This window comes from Antechinus flavipes, chromosome 2, assembly GCF_016432865.1.
Source record: "Antechinus flavipes isolate AdamAnt ecotype Samford, QLD, Australia chromosome 2, AdamAnt_v2, whole genome shotgun sequence".
Lineage (NCBI taxonomy): Eukaryota > Metazoa > Chordata > Mammalia > Dasyuromorphia > Dasyuridae > Antechinus > Antechinus flavipes.
In genome coordinates, this window is record NC_067399.1 from 275,678,082 (window position 1) to 275,701,377 (window position 23,296).

Below are 23,296 nucleotides of genomic sequence, written 5' to 3' on the forward strand. Positions count from 1 at the left end.
ACTCCTTGAGAGTAGGGACTGTCTTTTAAAAATTTGTATCCCTGCAATTTAGCGCAGTGTCTGGCACATAGGAGGCATTTAATATATGTTGATTGAGCATGACTGATATTACTTTTAATGGGATGGAAGATAGAATAGTCATATGGGTAGATTTTAATGGTCTATGCTTCTTTTTCTGAGTCAACAAAATATGTTTGTCCGAGTTGACTAGTTGACTTTTTGAGTTCCCTTTCGATTCTCATATTCTGTTCCAAGCCAAGTATTCATTGCTGTCTTTGATCATATAAGAAAAAATTGAGAAAAGACTTCTGGTACAGGGGCTAACCCCTTTTGTGGCAAACTTATTCGAGGAGAGGAATGAGAGGAGCACTGATAGGGCAGGAATAAATGCATTGCAATCTGCATTGTTGGAGGAAATACCCAAATCAATAAGCTCATTTAGGTATTTGAGCACTGTACATCCTTTAGACACACACACTCTCACACACACACACACACACACACACAGCTTTAGGAAGTCTGATCTTGCTGTGTGAATGGTAAGGCTGTATTGGAGTGCATTGAACTCAGGAATGAGCTCCCAGGAATATAAAAATTTTGAAAGATACAGCGATATCTTATGGGTATCAAAGATTTGAGTGTATTTGCAAAGCCATGGGGTTCTAATTATGGCAGCATTAGGTTCTTTAGTTAACAAAGCAAGGCAAGAATGACTAGAATGAGAAATAAAAGGAATGAATAGAAAAACAAAATTGGTAAGCCTTCAATTCAGCCCAATTCATATCTTTACAATTTGATCTAGGATAAATGATTTCTTTGACTCTTAGGAGTTATCTCACACACTGAATGGAATTCTCCTTTAAAACAGCTTTGAAGATCTAAACGACGGCCTGCGGGCCAGCAGCTGAGGACATTTATTCCCCTCACCCAGGGCTATGAAGTTTCTTTATTTAAAGGCCCACAAAACAAAGTTTTTGTTTTTACTATAGTCCGGCCCTCCAACAGTCTGAGGGATAGTGAACTGGCCCCCTATTTAAAAAGTTTAAAGACCCCTGAAAGTGATAAAGAATTCACTACCTCCCAGGATGCCTTAAATTTACACTGTTCTAGTTGTCAGTGAGTCTTTTCCTCATGTTGCCTTTTATTTTGCACTCATTGGTCCTAATTCTGGAGGCTTAGCAGAGTAAGGCTAATATATACATGGGAGCATACTGAGTTTGAGGTGGGCCATAAGCAGTAAGGAGTTACAAAGACAGAAATCACAAGCTGTGTGTGTGTAATATAGTGATCTGATTAGGTTATCAAGACAAAAATCCCAGGTCAAGGGATAGCGGTAAATTCATAGTGGTCTTATCAGGTTATCTCTAAATTGGGTTATTTTTCTGAAGGTGTAGGTGGCCCATATTAGGTTTGGCCACTGAGCTAGAGATCAACATGAGCCAGCCTGAGTTGGTTCTGTGGCATATCAGGGGAAGTTGCAGTTTCAGATTGCCAATAATTGCAAGGAATTTCTGATGTGCCCAATTTAAGGAAAACTCAAGTTTGTCACCTCCTGATTCCCAGGTCAGTCTGGCCGCCTCTGCATAGTGGGGAGCTTGAGCAAATCAAGGTGGTCAGTAAAAACCATTAACTGCCTCAGTTTCACATCAGTGTAATCCACAAGCATTTTTTTTTCTAAAATTTAGGTTTGAATTAACCCCAGTCTTTAACTTTTCTAGAACCCTTTGGATCCTGACCGTCATGTATTGTATTACTATCCTTTTAATCTTTATGTCATCTGAAAATATGATGGGTTTACATCATTTCTGACTTTATCCAGTCATTGATAAAAATGATAAAGCAGGACAGAGCCTAGCATGCATCCATTGGGGGTACTCCCCTAAACATCTTCTACATTGATACTAAACTGTTAGTAATTAGTATTTTATTCCAACCATTCAATGAGTTTTGAATCTATAAGTTAATAGTATTGCCTAATTCATGTCAATTCATCTGGTTTGTATTAATGCCTAATTCAAACCTCTCCTATCTTATCTACAGTATAATATGATATACTTTATTAGAAGCTTTGCTAAAATCCAGGTAAACTATATCTATAGCATTTCCCAGCTCTACTGGGTTAGTAATCTTATCAAAAAAAGAACAAAGAAAAGAAAAGGAAAAGGGACTGGTTTAGCATGACTTTTTTTTTAAATTTTATTTTTACATTTTTATTTTATTCCAAATTCTCTTCTTCCAACCCTTCTCCCACTCTTTGAAAAGAAAAAAAAAAGATGCCTGTTATACATTATTATTATAATGTAATATGAAGTAATGCAATATGTAATATGAAGTAACATAATTGTTCTTGATGAAGCCATGATGATTTTTTGTAATCACCCTTTCCCTTTCTAAATGTTTGACAATCACTGCTTCAACATTTTGTTATAGAATTTTCCTAGGAATTTCAGCCAAATTATCTGACTCAACTAGTTTTAATTTTTAGACTCTGTTCTCTTGCCTTTTTTGAAAATTAAGATATTTCCCCTTCAGCCCTTTTTTGGTAGTGGCAAGAAACTGGAAACTGAGTGGATGTCCATCAGTTGGAGAATAGCTGAATAAATTATGGTATATGAATGTTATGGAATATATTATGTAAGAAATGATCAGCAGGATGATTTTAGAGAAACCTGGAGAGACTTACATGAACTGATGCTAAGTGAAATGAGCAGAACCAAGAGATCATTGTACACGGCAACAGCAAGATTATATGATGATCAGTTCTGATGGATGTCTCTTCTCAATAGTGAGATGATTCAGGCCAGTTCTAATGATCTGGTGATGAAGAGAATAATTTTTTTCTTTTTGATCTGATTTTTCTTGTACAGCAAGGTAATTGTATAAAATTATATGCCTATATTGGATTTACATTTTTTTTTTTTTACCATGTTTAACATATATTGGATTAGTTGCCACCTAGGGGAGATGGGGGAGAGAAAGGGAGAGAAAAATTGGAACACAAGGTTTTGCAAAAGGGCTCAATGGTGAAAAATTATCCATGTATATGTTTTGAAAATAAAAAGCTTCAGTTAAAAAAAAAGATATTTGCCCTTTTCCAATTTCATCTTTTTCAAATTTTACATGTATCACTGATACACAATGATTACATCTGCCAGATCCTTCAGGACTCAAGGAAGTAATTCATCTGGGCCAGGGCACTTGAATCCATCAAGAGCAACTAGGTTTTCTCTGATCGTCTCCTTAATTATGAATCAACTTTTTGTTCTGTTATTTTTAGTGTAAAGGTCATTCAGCTTTGTAGATAAAACAGAAACAAAGAATTAAATAGCTATTCTCAGCTTTCTCTCACTCTGTTGCTTGTTCTTATCTCTCCCAGTTAAAGATTCTATATCTTCTTTGACAACCTCCATTCCTCTCAATTTAGCTAAAACAAGACAACCCCCTCCCAAATAAACCCTACTCTTTTTTTGTCTTTTGCTTCCCTCACCATTCTGAGTTTTAGCATTCCTGACACTTTTTATAAGACTCTGCTATGTACTTATCTATTTTCTATTACCTGAAAAGTATTTTCTCTTGCTAGTATTTTATTTATTTATCTTTTAAAAATCTAAGTTAGTTGGAGTTCCTGTGGATTAATATTGACTTTCTCAGATAAATCCCACTTTTCTTTTTATTGGAATTGTTTACCTTTCTTATCTTCAAAATTTCATTTTTTAGCATCTTCTAACCAATTTCTCTTGAAGCATTTTAATCCAAGGAATCTTGCCTATCTTTTCTCCGAATCTCTGAAATCTGCTTTTCTAAAATCTAGGAGGACATCTTCGTGCCCAGATTTCATCTTTCTTGCAAACTAGACTGGAGTAGTCACTTTACTCCCAGCTTCCTATGAGTTCCACCTTACTATTCAGTTCCTTTCTGTTAGTGAGAATCATATCTAGAATAAACTTTTTCCATGTTTTGAAAATGAAATTATCACTAAAACAAGTCAAAAGGCACCTCTATTTTTGGCAAAAAACCTTTGCCTTTCATTAACCTTTGTCTGAATAATTGAGGTCTCTTTGCCAGGCCTGTGAGGTTTCCCAAATTCCTCATTTATTTCCTCTTTCTTTCCAGATGCCCTGTAGCTCTAATAACAATCACTTTTGTTTCTCTCTTCATTATTGTAATCATTGTTTTATTTGTATTTCCTGTTTCTGTTTACCTCCTTTTGTGTCCATTGATATATCTTTAACCAGTACTTACATGGCATATTCTTAGTGTCCGGTTTATCCTATTCTGCTCACATCCCTGCTTGTCAGTATTTTCCAATGGATTTATAATTTTCAGTGTTGATAATTTCCTTTCTATAATGGTGGAAATCAACAGCCATACTAATCATATAATCCATTGTGACTTATAACCTTTTTTTCCATAAATAAACTACCAGACTTTCCACTCTAATTACCTAGGACTTTCTTCTAAGTCTCTCCACATTGCTTGAATATTGATCCTGTGTTTAGACTTTCTACCAGTTATCCTGCACTCTATCACTGGCGCGCTTCTTTGTCCAGTACAGAGTCTCTCAAATGATAAATTTTATACTGCTTTTACTGTGCAATTCTGCATAACATAATACACAACACTTCATTCACACTGCCTTGTTCCTCTCCATTGTCCTTTGGTGACCTAAAATTTTAATTCTTCAGATACTCTTAATATTTCTTGAATTGTAGCCATATAGTTTCACTGAACAAATCCTGCTATTTTATAAAGATGGACCTTTACTAGCTTGAGGTCATTAAGAGTACAAATGTAGTCAAACCAGATCTCCTCCTCCAGCTTTCTTAATCTCCCTTTTAAACTATGGCATCTAGAAGTGATCTGTCAAGGACAAATTACAGTAGGATTGTCACATCCTTACTTTGCTTCTCTTTGTAATGCATGCCAAGATTAAGTTTGCTTTTGTCTATACCACAAAATTGACATTATTTGAAGAAGTCTTGGCCACAAGACCAAGTGAATACCTCCCCCCACCCCAGCCCCCCTTCCTGCCACCTCATTGATTAGACATATATATAGGAAGTCAGACCCTTGAGTATAGAGTTTCCAGGGGCTTGAGCTCCTTCCTTCTTTCCTTCCAGAAAATGCTACTCGACCCCATTAAATGAGCTAATCCTGTCTCTCCTCCCTCCACCTCCACTTCTCATGTCTGTCCTCTACTCAGAATTTTACATTTTAGGAGAAGCCAAACATCTAATCCCAGATTTTAATGCCTACTTAATTTTTTATTTGAGGCAGAGATAGAGTTTCACATAACAAATTCTGATATTTATATAAATCCTAAATTTATATATTACATTCTTTTTTTTTTTTTTTAACACACATCAGGGGAACTTATTGTTTATTATTGTTTAATAGGATCCTTTATTGACTTTCACTAAGAGTCCTAATGTCTATGAGACATGGTGATTCCTTTTAGCACTGGTAAATCTGGGCTTTCATTTGTATTATATCAGGGTTGCTTAAAAATAGAACTCTTTTTCTTTTTAACTTTTTAAATCTGTAAAGCAATCTGACCCTAGTGCCTAGGGAGGGGATAGGTTTCTGTGTAGGGTTAAAATCTTGGCTCTGCTACCAGCAATCTTAAATGAGGCAAACTCTGTTCCTCTAAAAATGAGGATTGGGAGTGTACTGCATAAATTCTAAAATTCTCTTCCAGCTCTAACATGTATAAACCTGTTATTTCAGCCAGGATATATAGGAAAATTGAAGCTGAGGCTAGAACAGTAAAGAATTTCTACTTTGCTATATGGGAAACTATGTAATGGTCAGTGGGGCTGACTTCATGAAAGGAGGCAGGGTAGATAATTTTCATCTGAGTCACTATGGTATAGAGAAAAGAATATCATTAAAGAGTGTTAGATTCTAATTTCACTGTCAGTATGACTTCAGGGAGATCATTTATCTTCTTTGGAACTCAGTTTCCTGATCTTTTGAAATTTGCACTTAGATTGAATAATCCCTAATATCTGTATCAGTTCTAAACATCTATAATTCTGTTGTATGTTCTACATGCTTAACACAATACATATTCAGTTCTTTTGCCTAATAGCTATCTTGTTTTCTAATAGACTATAAATCTAAATGAAGGAACTATATAGTCTATCTTTTTAAATCATTTACCCCATGTTACACTTATCTGCTATACTTGGCACAGGTAGATTTTGTGGCAAACTGCTGTTTAGTATGATTTAGGCTGTCTAGGAATATCTCCTTCCTCTCAAAAACCATATTTCCTAACTGTTCCTTGGTGCCTGAAATTCCATTAACAGAGAACAAAGCCTCATTAAAGAAATTACAAAGTCATCTGTTCTAAACTGTCTTTCTCACCTCTTCATTCCTCAAAACCCCTCTACATTTTCATCTGTCCTCTCTTCTTTGTTCTAGGTTTGTTGATTTTGAGAAACCAGGTTTTTACCCTTTTCCTCAAAGTTAACCTCTCTTATTTTTTTAAATATAAGGTTTTTTTTTGTTTTTTTATATCATCACAATTTATTCTATATCTCCTTTCCCAAAGAGCTATTCCAAATAACAGTATATTTTAAAGAGCAAAAAAAGAGAAAAAAAAAGAGGTAAAAATAAATATAACTCAAAAAAAGTGAAAAGCTGTGCAATATATAATAGTTGTGGACCTTCTACCTCTACAAAAGGTTAGGTTGGGAGTATCTTATCTATCTTTCAGGCCTGCTTGTTTTTTATAATTAAAAAACATTCACGTTGATTTTTTAAGTGATTTCTTTTTTATTATATTGTTATTGCATGTATTGTTTTCTTGGCTTTGTTTATTTTATTCTGCAAAAGTTTGTGTGTATATATATTTACATGTTTTTCTGTATTCATCACATTTACCATGTACTACAATTTCTTTAGCCATCAGTGATCACTTGCTTTGTTTCTAATTTTTTGTTGTCACTTAAAGTGCTGCTATAAATATTTTGGCACATAAGGTATTTTCTTGTTATGGCTTCTTTGATGCATAATTATAGTAATGGAATATTTAGGTCAAAGTGTATGAACATTTTAATCACTTTATTTGCATAATTCCAAATTATTTTCCAAAATGGTTGTACTGATTCATAGTTCCACCAAAAATATTGTAATATGCCCATCTTCCCAAAAACTGTTAAACTTGACTATTCCCATCTTTTGTCATCTTTGCCAGTTTGTAGGGTTTGAGGTGAAGCCTCAAAGGTGTTTTGATTTATATTTTTATTAGTGGTTTGGAGTGTTCTTTTATACTGTTGATAGTTTGTATAGGTTATTCGCTATAGATTATCAATTATTCTTCTAACAATCTTAATATATAGGTTGTAAATGGTTCTTAGTTCATATCCTTTGACTAAATCAAATAATCAAAGTTATCTACATTATCTTCCATAATTGTTTCTATCCCTTATTTGGTTAAGATTACATCTCCTACCCATAACTGTGAGAGGCATGTAATCTGCTTCTCTTCTGATTTTTAAAATAGCATGATCTCTAATATTAAGATCATGTATCTATACAAAATGTGTTATAATGTATTGGTTTAAGTCCAGTTTCTACTATGTTGCTTGGCAGTTTTCTCAGAAGTTTTAATCAAGTAGAGTTTTTCCTCTAAGTAATTTGTGTTTTCCAGATTATTGAAGACTGGATCATTGAGTCTCCTTGTTTCTGATCCTTCCTTGTTCTGATATTGTCTTGTTTTCATAGATGATCCATTAAAATAGAATCTATCCTAGACCTTCTATTCTTCTTTTACAGTACCTTCTCCTTTTTTTGATTGCTGAAACCTCTTGATATCTTGAGGTTTATCTGCTAGATTTCTTTCTTAAGGACCATCTCTTAAACCCAAATCACTCTGACTTTTATTGATTTACCAACAGTAGATCCCAGGCCAAGCCCCAATTGGTCATTGTTTGGACCCCAATCGATATCAAGTAATTTCACACACCCCCTACACCCCCTACTCTTCCCCCAACCCCCCCAACCAATTGTTTCTGTTTTATGTTTTGGCAAGGAACTCGAGGGTCTGCCTTCCCAGACTGAATTTATTTATTCATTTTTTTGCTAGATAAAAGTAGTCATCCTTTGCTTCAGTTCTTATCTAGCCTTAATCACTGAATGGACATTACCCTGTCAAACTGAGACCTGGAAAATACCTTAGCTTAAAAAGGCCAAGGTGTCTCTGCATTCAGGGCCATCTGCAGTCATCCTGATGTATATCTCGCCACTGGACCTAGGTGGCTCTGGAGGAGAAAGTGAGATTGGTGATTTTGCACAGCCCTGCTTCACTTAAATCCAATTCACTTGTATGTCATGGCATCATCACCTCCCTGTTATTGTCCTCTTTGAAAAAGAAGGGTGAACAACAGGAATCCTTTAGTGATTACATATATTTGATTGGCTTCAATTACCAGTCTTTATATCATATCCATTTGCATATCACCAAATGACTGCTGGAGATCTCTTCTATTCTCTTTTGATAGCTAAGACTTAATATGACCAAAATAGAACTCATTATGTCTTTTCTCCTATTCCCTTCTATAATTACCTCTTTCTCTCCAGACACTCTTTATTTTTCCACCTGGATTCAAGAAATTCCTTCCTGATCAACCCCCACATTCAGTTGCTTATTGAATCTTGCCACTTCTACCTCTGTAATATGTCTCTAATTTGTCTACTTCTCGCTATTCATGAAGAAGTCAACTTGGAATAGCAAAGGCAAAGAATCTTTAAAGAAATTTTAGATTATAATTATGAATGAGTATTCAGGCTTGTCCATCTGAGTTTCTATAGCAGGGATATTGAGAATAGATTATAGATAACCCTATCTCATAAGTAAATTCCACTTAAATATGGTTTTTCATTATTTACTGAATTTTTTTTAATTAAAGAGAGAATTAGTCTTGTATTTCCAAAGAGATCATAAAGGAGGGAAAAGGACCCACATGTGCAAAAATGTTTGTGGTAGCCCTTTTTGTAGTGGCAAGAAATTGGAAGTTGAATCTCAGTTGGAGAATGGCTGAATAAGTTATGGTATATAAATGTTATGGAATATTATTTGTTGTTTTATGAGAAATGATCAGCAAGATGATTTCTTATAGTCTTGTGATGAAGAGAGCCATCTGCACTCAGAGAACATCACATATAATATTTTCACTCTTTTTGTTGCTCTTGGCTTGCATTTTGTTTTTGTTCTCATTTTTTTCCCTTTTTGATCTGAAAAATCAGCATAATGATTGTGGAAATATGTATAGAAGAATTGCACATGTTTAACCTACATTGTATTACTTGCCGTTTAGGAGAAAAGGTGGGAGAAGGGAGGGAAAAAAATTTGCAAGGTTGAAAAGTACCTACATATATATGTTTTGAAAATTAAAAACAAAAAAAACTTCAATAAAAAAATTAAAGCTAGAAATTGGGAAGGAAAGAGGATTATTCTCAGTACAAAAGAGTATTTATTTACTAAAATCCCCAATATATCTTAGAGTCTGTTTACAGAACATTAAATAATTACTTGAAGAGATAGGGGAATGGAGACAAAATAAAATTTAACACTAAAGCGTCAGGAGCTATTCCTAATGGAAGAACAATTTGAGACAATCTCCCAGTGATAATAGAGGGAGATGAGGGAAATAGGATTTTATTTTTGTATTAAAAAAAAGGGAGCTAACCTTATTGTTAAAGCAAGGTGCATTTTGACTCAGTGTAGGCAAAAAGTTCTTGGAATCTACCAGCCCCTATGAGGGTCTGAAGATGATTTCAGCGGGTTTATGGACTTTGATGAGAATATTATGTCTCTATTTTCATTAGTCTCAAATTAAAATTTAACATTTCCTTAAATTATTTTAAAACTGTTATTCTGAGAAAGTGTTCATAGATTTTAGGAGTCTATCAATTGTCCATGACATAAAAAGGTAAAATTCTTATGAGACTATTTCACACTGCACAAAACTCTCATCTTTCTCTTTGGTTTGGACATATTTAATTGCATATTCATGAAGCATTTTCTAAGCACTCTAGTCTACTGAGATTGACCTCTAAACTTCATTTTATTCACTGACTGAAGTATTTATTCTCATCAACCATTTATATGTCATCTTATCTTTATTTTGTATGTGGTACGTGTTCTCTTGCTCCATGTTTTCTTGATAAGAAGAGGTGGTCACATGCATAGAGTTTAATTCTAGCAGGTAAAATTTGAACATGGCTATAACTACATATATATTCAGACAGTCACCACATCCCTTGTTGTAGGCAAAATAGTTATAGATTTTATATGCCTGTCTTTTAAAAGACATTCTCTTCTCCTTTTTCTTTTCCCAATCTCTCTCTTTTAATTATAGCTTTTTATTTAGAAGTTATATGCATGGGTAATTTCATAGCATTGACAATTGACAAACCTTTTGTTCCAATTTTTCCCCTTCTTCCCCCCACTCCCTCCCTCAGATGGCAGGTTGACCAATACATGTTAAATATGTTAAAAGTATAAATTAAATGCAAAATAAAGTATGCACGTACAAACAGTTATTTTGCTGTACAAAAAGAATCGGACTCTGAAATAGTGTAAAATTAGCCTGTGAAGGAAATCAAAAATGCAGGTGGACAAAAATAGAGGGATTAGGAATTCTATGTAATGGTTCTTAGTCATCTCCCAGAGTTCTTTCCCTGGGCGTAGCTGGTTTAATTCATTCCTACTCCATTGAAATTGATTTAGTTCATCTCATTGTTGAAGAGGGCCAGGTCCATCAGAATTGATCATCATATAGTATTGTTGTTGAAGTATATATTGATCTCCTAGTCCTGCTCATTTCACTCAGCATCAGTTTATGTAAGTCTCTCCAGCCTTTCTGAAATCATCTTGTTGGTCATTTCTTATCAAACATTAATATTCCATAATATTCATATGTCACAGTTTATTCAACCATTCTCCAATTGATAGACATCCACTCAGTTTCCAGTTTCTGGCTACTACAAAGAGGGCTGCCACAAACATTCTTGCACATACAGAGTCCTTTCCCTTCTTTAAAATCTCTTTGGGATATAAGCCCAGTAGAAACACTGCTGGATCAAAGGGTATGCACAGTTTGATAACTTTTTGAGTATAGTTCCAAATTGCTTTCCAGAATGGTTGGATGTATTCACCAACAATTCCACCAACAATGTATCAGTGTCCCTGTTTTCCCACATCCCCTCCAACATTCCCCATTATTTTTCCCTGTCATTCTAGTCAATCTGACAGGTGTGTAGTGGTGTCTCAGAGTTGTCTTAATTTGCATTTCTCTGATTAATAATGACTTGGAGCATCTTTTCATATGGCTAGAAATAGTTTCAATTTCTTCAGCTGAGAATTGTCTGTTCATATCCTTTGACCACTTATCAATTGTCAAATGGCTTGATTTCTTATAAATTAGAGTTAATTCTCTATATATTTTGGAAATGAGTCCTTTATCAGAACCTTTGACTGTAAAAATATTTTCCCAGTTTATTGTTTCTCTTCTAATCTTGTCTGCATTAATTTTGTTTGTACAAAAACTTTTCAATTTGATATAATCAAAATTTTCTATTTTGTGATCAGTAATGATCTCTGGTTCTTCTTTGGTCACAAATTCCTTCCTCTTCCACAGATGTGAGAGGTAAACTATCCTATGTTCCTCTAATTTATTTATAATTTCATTCTTTATGCCTAGATCATGAACCCATTTTGACCTTATCTTCGTGTATCCAATCTCTTTTTTAAAATAGAGCTTTATCCTGCCAATTTCTTTTTACAATATGATGCATTGTTGTGTAGTATCAAGATATAGGAAAACACAAGCAGCTCCCAAAGTATAGAGCTTTCTTCTCAAATCAGGTATACTCTTGGTTTCCCTAGTTTTAAATCACAACCCTAAAACAGTCATGATTTTTCTCTTTCCAGGAAAATTTAGAAACTGACCCTGTCCCATACAAATCTGCTCTTTGATTTTTGTTTTTCTAACCTTGATTGTTTTCCTTCTGGTTATATTGATAGGTTCTAGTTTAAACAATCCCTAAATCATTATCTTTTTCATGATGTGGGAAGATACCAGCGGGCATAGAACTTAATAGGCTCACAGATTCACTGTGAATAGGACTAACTGGGTGAAGTTTTCTCAAGTCTGAGTCTAGGCCTCAGTCATGTGATCCCTATTCTCAGAGATCTGCAGAGCTGGAAGATCAAGTTTGGCCCCAAGTAGCAGGAAGTCACATGTTCTCTAGGCCTAGAAGTCTCTAAAGGCCAAGACCCTAGGTCAGTGACAGGAAGTGATGTGACCCACAGGAAGCAGACAACATTGCTGACCGTTAGTCAATGATGGTTACTTCCTTTTAGTCTATCCAATGAAAAGGCTTGGGTCTTTTGCTATTTAACCAATTACTATTTCTTGCTGGTCAGGTCCACCAACATGTTGGGAGTTGAGGTGCTTCTCAGATGTATCTGGGTCTCTCCCTGCAGGGACTAAATAAATGCTTTCTCTTTGTACCTGAAAATGTCTCTTGACTAGTTAATTTGGTAAAGAGGGTCTAGCACTCGTCCCACAGAACAGTGATCAATGTGAAATTTTGTCATATTATCTGGAATATAAAGGATGGCTATGTAGGGGGAAATACAGGAAAAATTTTCTAGCACTGTTAGTGCTGTGGGGATACTTATATTAGGTTATATCTGCCTTAAAGGATTGAATCTTGGCTCAGGAAGTGGGGAAGAGAAGCACCTAATATATGCCTCACACTGATTAAAGCTCTTTACAAATATTATTTAATTTTCACAATATTCCCATTTTACAGTTGAGGAAATTGCAGCAGGCAGAGCTAAAAGGCTTGCACAGAGTCACAGAACTGAGGCCAAATTAGAACTCTGGTTTTCTTGACTCCAGGCTTAACATTAAGCATTCTGTTCATTGTACCACCTAGTTTGGGAGGAAGCCAGGAGCTTTGCACAAAGGAGGAAAAGAGTTAAGTAAGGGGAGTGGCTACATGTATTGAAGATTATCCTCAAGGAAGGTAGAATATGGGCCTTTTAACACTTGGGATCAAGCCAGGATTCCTATTGCACTTTGGAGGTCACTTATTTGGAGTTCATTCCTGGTAATGGACTGTATGTTTGTTATTCAGGGATCAGAAATTTGAAGTAGATCATCGTATTGACTTTAGGTTGATAAATTTTCCAATACCACCATATATTAATTTATAAAGTGGTTTTGAGGTACTTTGAGGGTGGGAAGGAATATACACAACAATGAAATGACAACTTCTTTTTTAGAATATTGAAAAAAAGTTGGTAAATTTGACCAGGAGATGTAATCTTGTGTTGGCTGCTCTATATCACACCAAGGTCTAAAAGAGATTGGGAGCCTTGAGGGATAGAAATTATTTGTGGAAAAAAAAGGTAAAAGGCAAAAGAAAGTGATCAGTAAGGGTGCCACTCATTTCGTTTCCTTTATTTTTAATGGTTAACTCTAGGACATGGGAAAGATGAATTTTGACATTTTGTTCTAACCTTCAGGTGATTAATTCTCTGTACCCTCCTTTTCTGGCCTCTTTTATAAAGAAAGAACTATGAGAGGACAGTAGGAGAGGAGAGCACAGAGAAGTCTCTGACTTCTGGGACAGGAAATGGTTTAAAACTGATTTCAAGTACGTGCTATTTTTTTTTTCTCTTTGAGAAAAGTATGATCAGATTTTCTTTAACCTAAAAAGGGTAAATGTATCTGTGAAACCTTAGACTTGTTAATTCCAAGGTGGTCAAAGAAATCAGGGATGGATTTTGATTTGGAATAACAGAAGAGCTAGGATTTTCTTATAACTTCAGGGTTAGTGGCTTCTTCAAATGGGAATGTATAGTCAATAACACATGTATATATGTATGTGCATAAACTCTCCTGACTGATTCTTAGTCTTATTTTAAAGATAATTGTGTAATTATCCTTATCAATCATAGTAGATATTTTGAAAAACAGGAGATACATGTTGCATCATTTATATGTTACTCTGTATTTAGAGGAAGATTTGGTTGTACCTTACAGAAATTCCTTCTGATATTTTCCTAGTGCTTTTGACTTTGTTAATTTTGTGCTGTCTTCTGTTCTTTAATAGGAGATACTAGATTCATGTAAGAATCCTGCTCCAATTTTTGCAAACTTCTCCAGAATCAAGCAGATTAAAGATTTACAGGCTGAAATCAGACAGGTAAAAGCTTCACTTTTGCCATATGACAATATTAATTTTTATTTTTCAGTTTTGCCAGCAAGAAATCTTGCTGATTCTAAAATCAACGGTCCTTATCCCTCCCAAGGAAATATGTCAATAAATTATAAAGGATTTGGCCACATAGTATCTTCTTTCTATGGTTTAGCCACTTCTCTCCCTCCCCCTCTTTCCAGTGAAACAGCAGCATGGCCTAAATGATATATTTTTACCCATATGTGATTCTTTTTTCCCCCAAGCTACTTTCTGAATGACCCAAATGATTTTTTTTCTGTCTTTTGTAGAAGACCTTGGAAATTGACCTCTTAAAACTAGAAAAGGATACAGCAGATGTTGTTCATCCTTTCTTTCTAGGTAAGTGTGTTTTAGTTAAATAGAGGGTTGCTGGACATGTCAATCATTTCTCGATTATCTATGCTAATAGGAAAGACTAAATAAACATCTTTGAATAAAACTGTAAAATGACAAAGCATAACACTGTATAACATTTCTGTCATGGCTGGGATCTTATAACATCATTGTTCTATGTCTTGTCTGATACACTAAGCACTTCAGATAGTTAAACAAGAACAAATGTTTAAGGAATACAAAATCTCCTTTATTGATACTTTCTTTCTTTCTTTCTTTCTTTTTTGCTGAGGCAATTGGGGTTAAGTGACTTGCCCAGGGTCACACAGCTAAGAAGTATTAAGTGTCTGAGGCGAGATTTGAACTCAGGTCTTTTTGATTTCAGGGCTAGTGCTCTATTCACTGTGCCACCTAGCTGCCCCTATTGGTAGTTTCAATCTCATTATTTGCCCATAACTTTTACAAGTAAGGCCAAAATGTTATCAGTCTCATCCCCCATCTCCTATATTCCAATTGAACTTTATGGGGAAAAAAAGATAAAAACTGGGCAATTGGAGATGATGAAGAGGTACAAAGGCCATAACTCTTTTCATAAACTTTTAATCTTTCAAAGTTAATTTTTTATATACAATCTAAATCGAAGGATCTCAGTTTTTGAAATAGTATACAAAGTGTAGAAAGATGGGCAATTTTTAGATCTTTGCTGATAATGAAGAAAAAGATAAAAAAAGAATTGTACCTACTGAAAACCTAATGGCTTATTTATATAAATCAGATGTGAAGAACTTTCAGTCCTATACTTAATTTTATCCAGTCTGTGGGGCAAACAAGTTCTAATTTATTATTGTCCTGTTTTTACTTGTAAATTTATACTTATAAGATTCAGCATGATCTTAAATTTTTGAACCACAGTATCTTTTAAAAAGTATAAGTGCTTGTACTTGTGAGAATACACATACACACAGATAATTGAAAGTTCCTCTGTTTATGTTACTTTTTGTGGATTTGTATATTACTATCCCCCCTTTCTCTTTTTCTGTTTGTATTTGCCTTTTTCTTCTTCGCCCAGCACCATATTTTTTATTTTTTAAATACCTATGGTTTCAGTCTGGAATACATTTTCATTTATTTGTGTTTTATTATTGTGCTCCTTGTTTAAATTTGTTTTTTTGCATATGTGACCTCAATTGATTCTTTTCTCTGTATTTCCTTCACTTTGATTTAAGTAATAGATTGTATTTTACTGAAGACTCTTAGCTTTTCAGGATTGTGTTTGATTAAGCCTTGTAAAAATACTTATTTAATTCAGGGCATATAAAGTGCCTGCTATGTGCCATGTACTATGTTAAATACTGGAAATTCAAAGATAAAATCAAGACAGTTTCTGCATGAAAGGAGCTTACAGCCTGCTAAAGGGGCACACCATGAATATAGATAGCTATGGAGGTTACACCTAGAACTAGTGATCTAGAAATCAAGCACAAGTGTTAAGTATATTTGCCTGATTAGAACAGAGCACTTCAGTTTCAAAATGGACAAAAATGATAGTTATTAAAGGTTGAGAGTGAAGTAGAGAACATGGTCATACATTTTTTCATGTGAAGTAGTAATTGATTGTTCACCACAGTAGGATTCTAAGAAAGCTTTTTTTTTTTCCTGGGAAAAGATTTTATTAATGTAACTGGTGGGAAAACTCAAAAGCAATATGGTAAAAGTAGAATTAGAATGGTATTTTATACTATATAACAATAAATTTTAAATAAACTATATATAATATACATATATGTATACACACACACATATGTAAATTATTTGATAAGAAAACTCCAATGATAAGAGAAGATAATCAGAACCAAACACAGGATGGAATAAATCATAAAAATAGCAAAATAAACAATTTCAATTATATAAAATCAAGAGGCTTTCACACAAGTCAATATAGATCAAATGGACAGAGATGATACTGTTTGGGAAACTGTCTCTGAGACAATTCATCTGATATAAAATCTAATATTTAAAATCTATGGGGAATTCTACACAAATTTATATCTTTTTTTTTTTAATCATAGCTTTTTATTTACAGGATATATGCTTGGGTAATTTTTCAGCATTGACAGTTGCAAAACCTTTTGTTCCAACTTTTCCTTTCCTTCCCTCTACCCCTTCCTCCAGATGGCAGGTTGACCAATACATATTAAATATGTTAAAGTATAAGCCAAATATAACATATGTATACATGTCCATACAGTTATTTTGCTGATCAAAAAGAATCAGACTTTGAAATAGTGTATAATTAGCCTGTGAATGAAATAAAAAAAGCAGGTGGACAAAAATAGAGGGATTAGGAATTCTATGTAATGGTTCTTAGTCATCTCCCAGAGTTCTTTCCCTGGGCGTAGCTGGTTTAATTCATTCCTGCTCCATTGGAATTGATTTAGTTCATTTCATTGTTGAAGAGGGCCAGGTCCATCAGAATTGATCATCATATAGTATTGTTGTTGAAGTATATATTGATCTCCTAGTCCTGCTCATTTCATTCAGCATCAGTTCATGTAAGTCACTCCAAGCCTCTAAGAAAGCATATTGAGAAAATTGAAATGGCCTTTAAGATAATTGATTTTTAGTGCATTGTTAGAATACTGGATTGTATAAAGGCAAAGTTCATATATGAGAACTATGGCTTCAGCTATAAAATCATAAAAGGAATAGATTTGAGAAAGGGAAATTTAGATTTGGTAATCTGGATGAAGAGAAGAGAAGGATTGAGAATTATTTAAGATAAAATCACTGCTCGTGACAAGTGAAAAGGAATGATTAGCAACCTCAAAATTAATGTCTTTTATCTTGCTTTCTTTTTACATTTACTGCTTTTGGTTTATACAGCTCAAAAGTGTGAGATTTTGCAAAGCATGAATCAACACTTGGAGACTGTACTGAAGGAGAAGAGGGCTCTTCGACAACGACTGATGAAGCCCCTGTGCCAGGAGAACTTGCCTATAGAAGCTATTTACCACAGGTCAGGACTTGGAAAATTCAAGTTCTGGGTCTGTATTATTTTATTCGTTGCTATCTAGTGATATGTAATCAATAACTCATAAATAAGTAACTTTAGTGATATGACATAAAATTACATAGGACTTGAAGGGCCATAAGAGATTTTCTTCGTCATTACCTTTTGAGGTAAGCAGTATAATTAGTATTATCCCATTTTATATCTAAAGAAACTGAGGTTCATTAAAGATTAATTAACTTGGCTAAATCCACACATCTAATTAAGATCTCAGTGCCCAGGGTCTTAACAAAAATTTTCATATCTTAAGATCACCTTCCTTCCTATTATAACATTTTGCCTTTAGAGTCATGGTCACACCTTGTTTGTATCATGGACTGCTTTGACAATCTAGTGAAGCCTTGTAAGCCTCTCTTCAGAAGAATGTTTTTAAACAATTGAAGGAAATAATTACATTACAATTACAGGTTAATGAAAATAATGATGTAATTTTTTTTCCCCATTCAAGTTCTAAGATCCCTTGATTTAGTACAACCCCCCACATTTTATAGATGAGAAAGCTAACATTGAGAAGGTAAGAGGTATGCCCATATAAATAACACAAATGTAAATATATCTATCTATATATATACATATAAATATCAAGCATATATATGTAGCAAGCAGATCCAGAATCCAAACCTTACACCTTCTCTATTTTACTGTGTTTTCTTTTATTAAGTATTATTAAGACTTTCTTTGATCATTATACTTGTTTTTTTTTTTTTTTTTTCTGTAGGGAGGTTTTTTTTAAGTGATAATATGCTGATCCTGAAAGTGAAAATAATCATTCTTTTTCATAACAGTGGCTCTTGATGATTTTTGAATTTGTACAAGGCATTTTTCAGGGTCACTGGGAAAAATACAAAGATAAAGACGACATAGACCTTGAAGAGCTTAGTTATATAATTGTGACAACTATAAGCAATACCAAATGCAAGAACCTATACTAAATATAGAAGGGAGGTACTAATGAAATGCTTGGAGAATTCTTTAGGAGGCAGAAATCATTTCTAGCCAAGGGAATTGGGAAAGTTTTCATAAAGGAAACAGCATTTTACTAGGTCTAGAAGGAAGTGTTCTATAGTAGAAAGAGCCCTGGATTTTGTAGTTAGGAGAAATCCGTATTTAAATGACACTTAATTATCTTCTAATTTCATTGATCAATTAACATTAAGTACCTGCTATGTATTAAGCATTGTGGTAGGTACTGAGGATAAAAATAAGATATTCTCTGTCCTCTAGGAGTTCTGATTTTTTTTCTTTTCCTTTTTTAAATGGTAGTTTTTCCAATTACATGTAAAAACAATTTTTGATGTTCATTTAAAAAAATTTTGAGTTCCAAATTTTTCTTTATCTTTTCCTTCTCCCCTCTCTAAACCAGTAAGTAATTTGATATATATTATGTATGTGAGATTGCACATAGAGCATATTTCCAATTTTAATCATGTCATGAAAGAAGAAGCAGACTCAAAAATAAAATGGAAAATATTGTGCTTCAATTTGCATATAGACTTTCTTCAGTTCTTTCTCTGAATGTGGATAGTATTTTCTGTCATGAGTCCTTTGGAATTAGAGGAGCTTTGATTTTACAGAGAAGAGGCAATATCTTCACAAATTCCTAATATAGATTGTGCATATACTTGTGTGGTGTATACATCCATACAAACACATGTATATGTAAACAAAATAGATAAAATAAAAAGTGATTCAGAGGGTGAACATTAATATTTGGGGAGAATTAGGAAAGACAGATATCCCTGAAGGGAATAGCACTTGAACTGAGCCTTTAAGGACTTAGGGATTTTAATAGTTGGAGATGAAGAAGGAGAACATTTTAGGCATGGAAGAGACAGGGTCACACTTAATCTGCTTGACTCCAGAAGGCACAATCAGGAGTCATGGTTAAAAGTTGCAAAGAGTAAGATTATTCTCTACATAGTGATGTAGGGAAAATTTCCCAATTATAAGAGCTGCATAAAATGGAATGGATTGTCTTGGAAAATGTGGATTCTCTCTCAATGAAGGTTTTTAAACACAAGTTGGATGATCCCTCATTGGGTGCATACTCTTGTGATGGGCATTCTTGTTGCAGTATAGGTTAGTCTAGATAATTTCAAAAGTCCCAATTTTTAGATTCCATTTGACCTCCGCAAAGTCACATAAGCTTCCTATGTTTCCTTATCTATAAATTGGGCTTGCATGGCTGGTCTTCCACAATAAACAGGCAAGAAACAACTTCACAGAGTTAGTGTGAACGAAGTACTTTGGAACTTTAAAGTACTATAGAAAATGTCATATGTTACTGTTCCTACAGGAAGAAATTTTAAAAGCTAGAATGGGGATAGAATTCCAGGGTTAGAGCACTGAATGCACAAAAGTATTCCTTCGTACCTAGAGATTAAGTTCTGGCTTTTTACTTTAGAAAAAAAGCACTTTCATCTTATTTTTAAATTATTTCTTTTGTAACTTAGTAGCAGAATGTGTGTAGACAAGGTGCTTTTTCTAGGCTAGGAATTAGAAGACTATGGTTCTAAGGGAATGTCTCTTATTTAATGATTATAAAACAATGGGTGAGACACTTAATGGGGATGAGAAAATACCTACATTGCTTTTCTTTCTCTAAGGGGTTTTGTGAGGATCAGATGAGAATAGTGTGTATGGGACTGTTTTGAAAAAATTAAGTTATACAGATGTAAAGTATTAGCTAAGCAAAAGAACAAAAACTTGAACCATCTGCTTCCTTATATTTTCTCTACCAGTGACTTCTAGCATAGCCCTTAGCAAATCACTACCACCCTTTATATTGAAGTTTTCTAACTAGCAGTAAAATAATATCAGTGGATATTAATGCATGGTACATAGGAATTAATAAACTACAAAGTCTACTACCTTCAAGAAGAAATAATTCTTTTTAAAGAATTTGTGATTACAGATATCTTAGAATGGGTTTTTAAATAGAGAGTATTACTCTACTCTTTCTACTATTATATGAAGATTTGAAATGAGTTGAAATTGTGGGAGTTTTAATTTACATATGCACAAATTGTTAACTGGAAGATTAGTGGGTGTTAAATTGAATTCCACGTATGATTATTTGGTCGCTTTCTTTTTGATCTGTAAGTACTAGATGAATGATAGGATGTGGCTCCTCTGAAAAGCAGGGGAAAATAACTAGATGATGTCTGAACCTTTTGATTCATACATTTCTTTAAAAACCAAGTCTATTATTAAACTATAATATAGGTTTTAATTCTTTCAACTAGTATTAGAAATACTAGCAGAAGGAAAAATTAAAACCAAACCCAGAAAATAATTTTGCTTAAAATGGTAGATGATATCCCCTCTCTCTTCTCATGATTTCTGACCTTTTCCTAGGTATGTGGTACAATTGTTGGATCTAGCAGTGATTTTCATTGAGAAGCTAGAAGCCCATATTGAGGCCATAAGAAACATTCCTTGTTTAGACTCTAGTGTGAAAAATATGGTAAGTATATTTTGATCATTTTTTCTTATTTTTGCTCAGCTTTAGTTCAGTTTTATAAACTATTGCAGATAGCTTTTTTCTTCATCCTCTAAGTGTCCAGTTTTGCTGACTTTTTGAAATTAAATACTTATTCTCTTTAAATCATGCCTTTTTAGAAATTAGGCCTTGTTTGTTCATATAATAAGTTGCAAATAACTTTGAAGTGTTGAACACTAATATTTCATTTTTGTAACTTAAATTTGTATAATCTACATATTTACTTATAGGTATTTTCTCACTTCTTTTCAAATATTTTAGGATAGGGCTTTGACAAAGATGAATGTCTTGGCGGGAGAAACAGAGGAACTGATAGAAAATATACTGAAGTGGAGAGAGCAACAAAAGGAAATTTCTTCTTCTATCACCAAAATATTTTCTGGCGATCTCTTCAAAAAAAGCATGAGACTGTAATCTCCCTTTCCATCTCAAGGCCAGCTGATTCTTGATACCAAGCGACCACTGACTGTTTTCTTTATGTGGATGGCTGATGTCCATTCATAATTGATTATGGTGGGAAATTTAGGTTTTCTTGCTAATTGTATTCATGAAACCTTTTTCTTAGTTTTATTTGGGGTTGTGACCAAATCTGATTTCACTTCTTTCACATGAATGGAATAAGAGGTATTAATTAATATGAAGAAAAGTGTATTTCATTCTCACTGGCAGCAGCTGGACATGGCAAAAAAGCAATTACATACACATTATTATACAGCAGTTAACATACTCACAAGAGACTATCCAAAAAAGTGAAAATCATTACAAGCAAAAAGCTCTTCAATTAGGAAAGCTTGAATCTGACATTACCTCTACTGCTTTTGGATCTCTCATGGGTCATCAGCAACCTCTTAGTCCTTGAGTAAGAAGAAAAAAGGCTGAGTAAGACGATAATTGACCCAGGCGGATCTAAAGGGATAGTCACTGAGGAAGAAAGGGACTAGAAACAAGTGAGACTAAGAAAAAAGGGTCAAGAAAGAGGAGATGCAGGTGGTGGGAAGTGGCACTTAATTGTTTTAGACTGCATCCGATTTTATTAGTGCCATTACTGTTCTCTTCTATTTTTCTTTTTCTTTTTTTATTAAAAAGAATTTGTTCTATAGTTCTGATGTCTACTTGTGCCTCAACACTCACCTACTTATGCAGAAGATTCACTTTATAAATATGTTGACTTTATATAGATTTATAACACTTCCTTATAGCAGATGACTGTAATTAGCAATTTAACCTAATCACTTTTTGTAAAAATTTTCCTGGTAAGTGAATGAGCCATCACATGTTGAAATCTTAAAAGGGATGCAGCTAATTTAGAGATTGGAGCTTGGGGAGGTTAACAAAAATTTGAAAGACCAAGACAGAAAACCTCAGGAACTTTCAGATGAACACGTTTCCAGGACAGGAGTTTTGTCACCCAAGTTCTTCTCAGTTTGGCTTAACTATTTGGCCTGCCAGGAAAGTGGCCAAGGAAGGAAAGAAAGAATGAAGGTATTATCCTTTAAGCAGTGGAGCTACTTTATTAAGAAAGTTCCTGTAGTCAATTTCACCTAATACAAGGTCATATGATGATGCAACTGTACAGTATTTGATTTATAATAATTGTTTCCATTATGTTTCTTCATGACAAGAAGTAATTAGTTACATTGTGTCCAAGTCACTAGATCATAAATCAGTCCTATAAGTATAAATATACACCAGAGTCAAACAAATTATTTTGAGGTTATTCATTTGCTTTTTTGAGGATAAGGACATTATGGGTGCTTCCCGTTAACCTCAGTCTTGGCTGGAATTTTTGTGATGGGAGGAATGCCCAGGTTGGACTGCATACTTTATTTTTTGTAGTTACTGTTTTGTTTTTTATTTTTATTTTATTTTTTAAATAATATCTCTTTATTTTTCAAAATACATGCAAAGATAGTTTTTAAAATTCACCCTTGCAAAATTTTGTGATGGTGTTTTGTTTTGTTTTTTTTAAATATATAAAAAGATAGTTTTTATGTTTAAAATTTTTTTCCCCTCCTTCCCCATCTCCCTGTATCCTGGACAGCAGATAATCCAATATGTGTAATTCTTCTAAACATTTTCACACTTGTCATGCTGCACAACAAAAATCAGAGCAAAAGGGGGAAAAATGA

At 33.9% G+C, this 23,296-nt stretch overlaps 1 protein-coding gene across 1 annotated transcript in view; it reads left to right on the forward strand.

The window, feature by feature from the left end:
• Positions 1–22,266, forward strand: part of HAUS2 (HAUS augmin like complex subunit 2) — a 26,999-nt gene extending 4,733 nt beyond the window's left edge. The window contains exons 2-6 of the mRNA XM_051977168.1: positions 14,137–14,229; positions 14,532–14,601; positions 17,479–17,611; positions 21,023–21,131; positions 21,429–22,266. Coding sequence (XP_051833128.1) covers positions 14,137–14,229; positions 14,532–14,601; positions 17,479–17,611; positions 21,023–21,131; positions 21,429–21,581 — 558 coding nt within the window. The 3' untranslated portion in view covers positions 21,582–22,266. The remainder of the gene's footprint in view (positions 1–14,136; positions 14,230–14,531; positions 14,602–17,478; positions 17,612–21,022; positions 21,132–21,428) is intronic.
• The last annotated feature ends 1,030 nt before the right edge of the window (positions 22,267–23,296 follow it).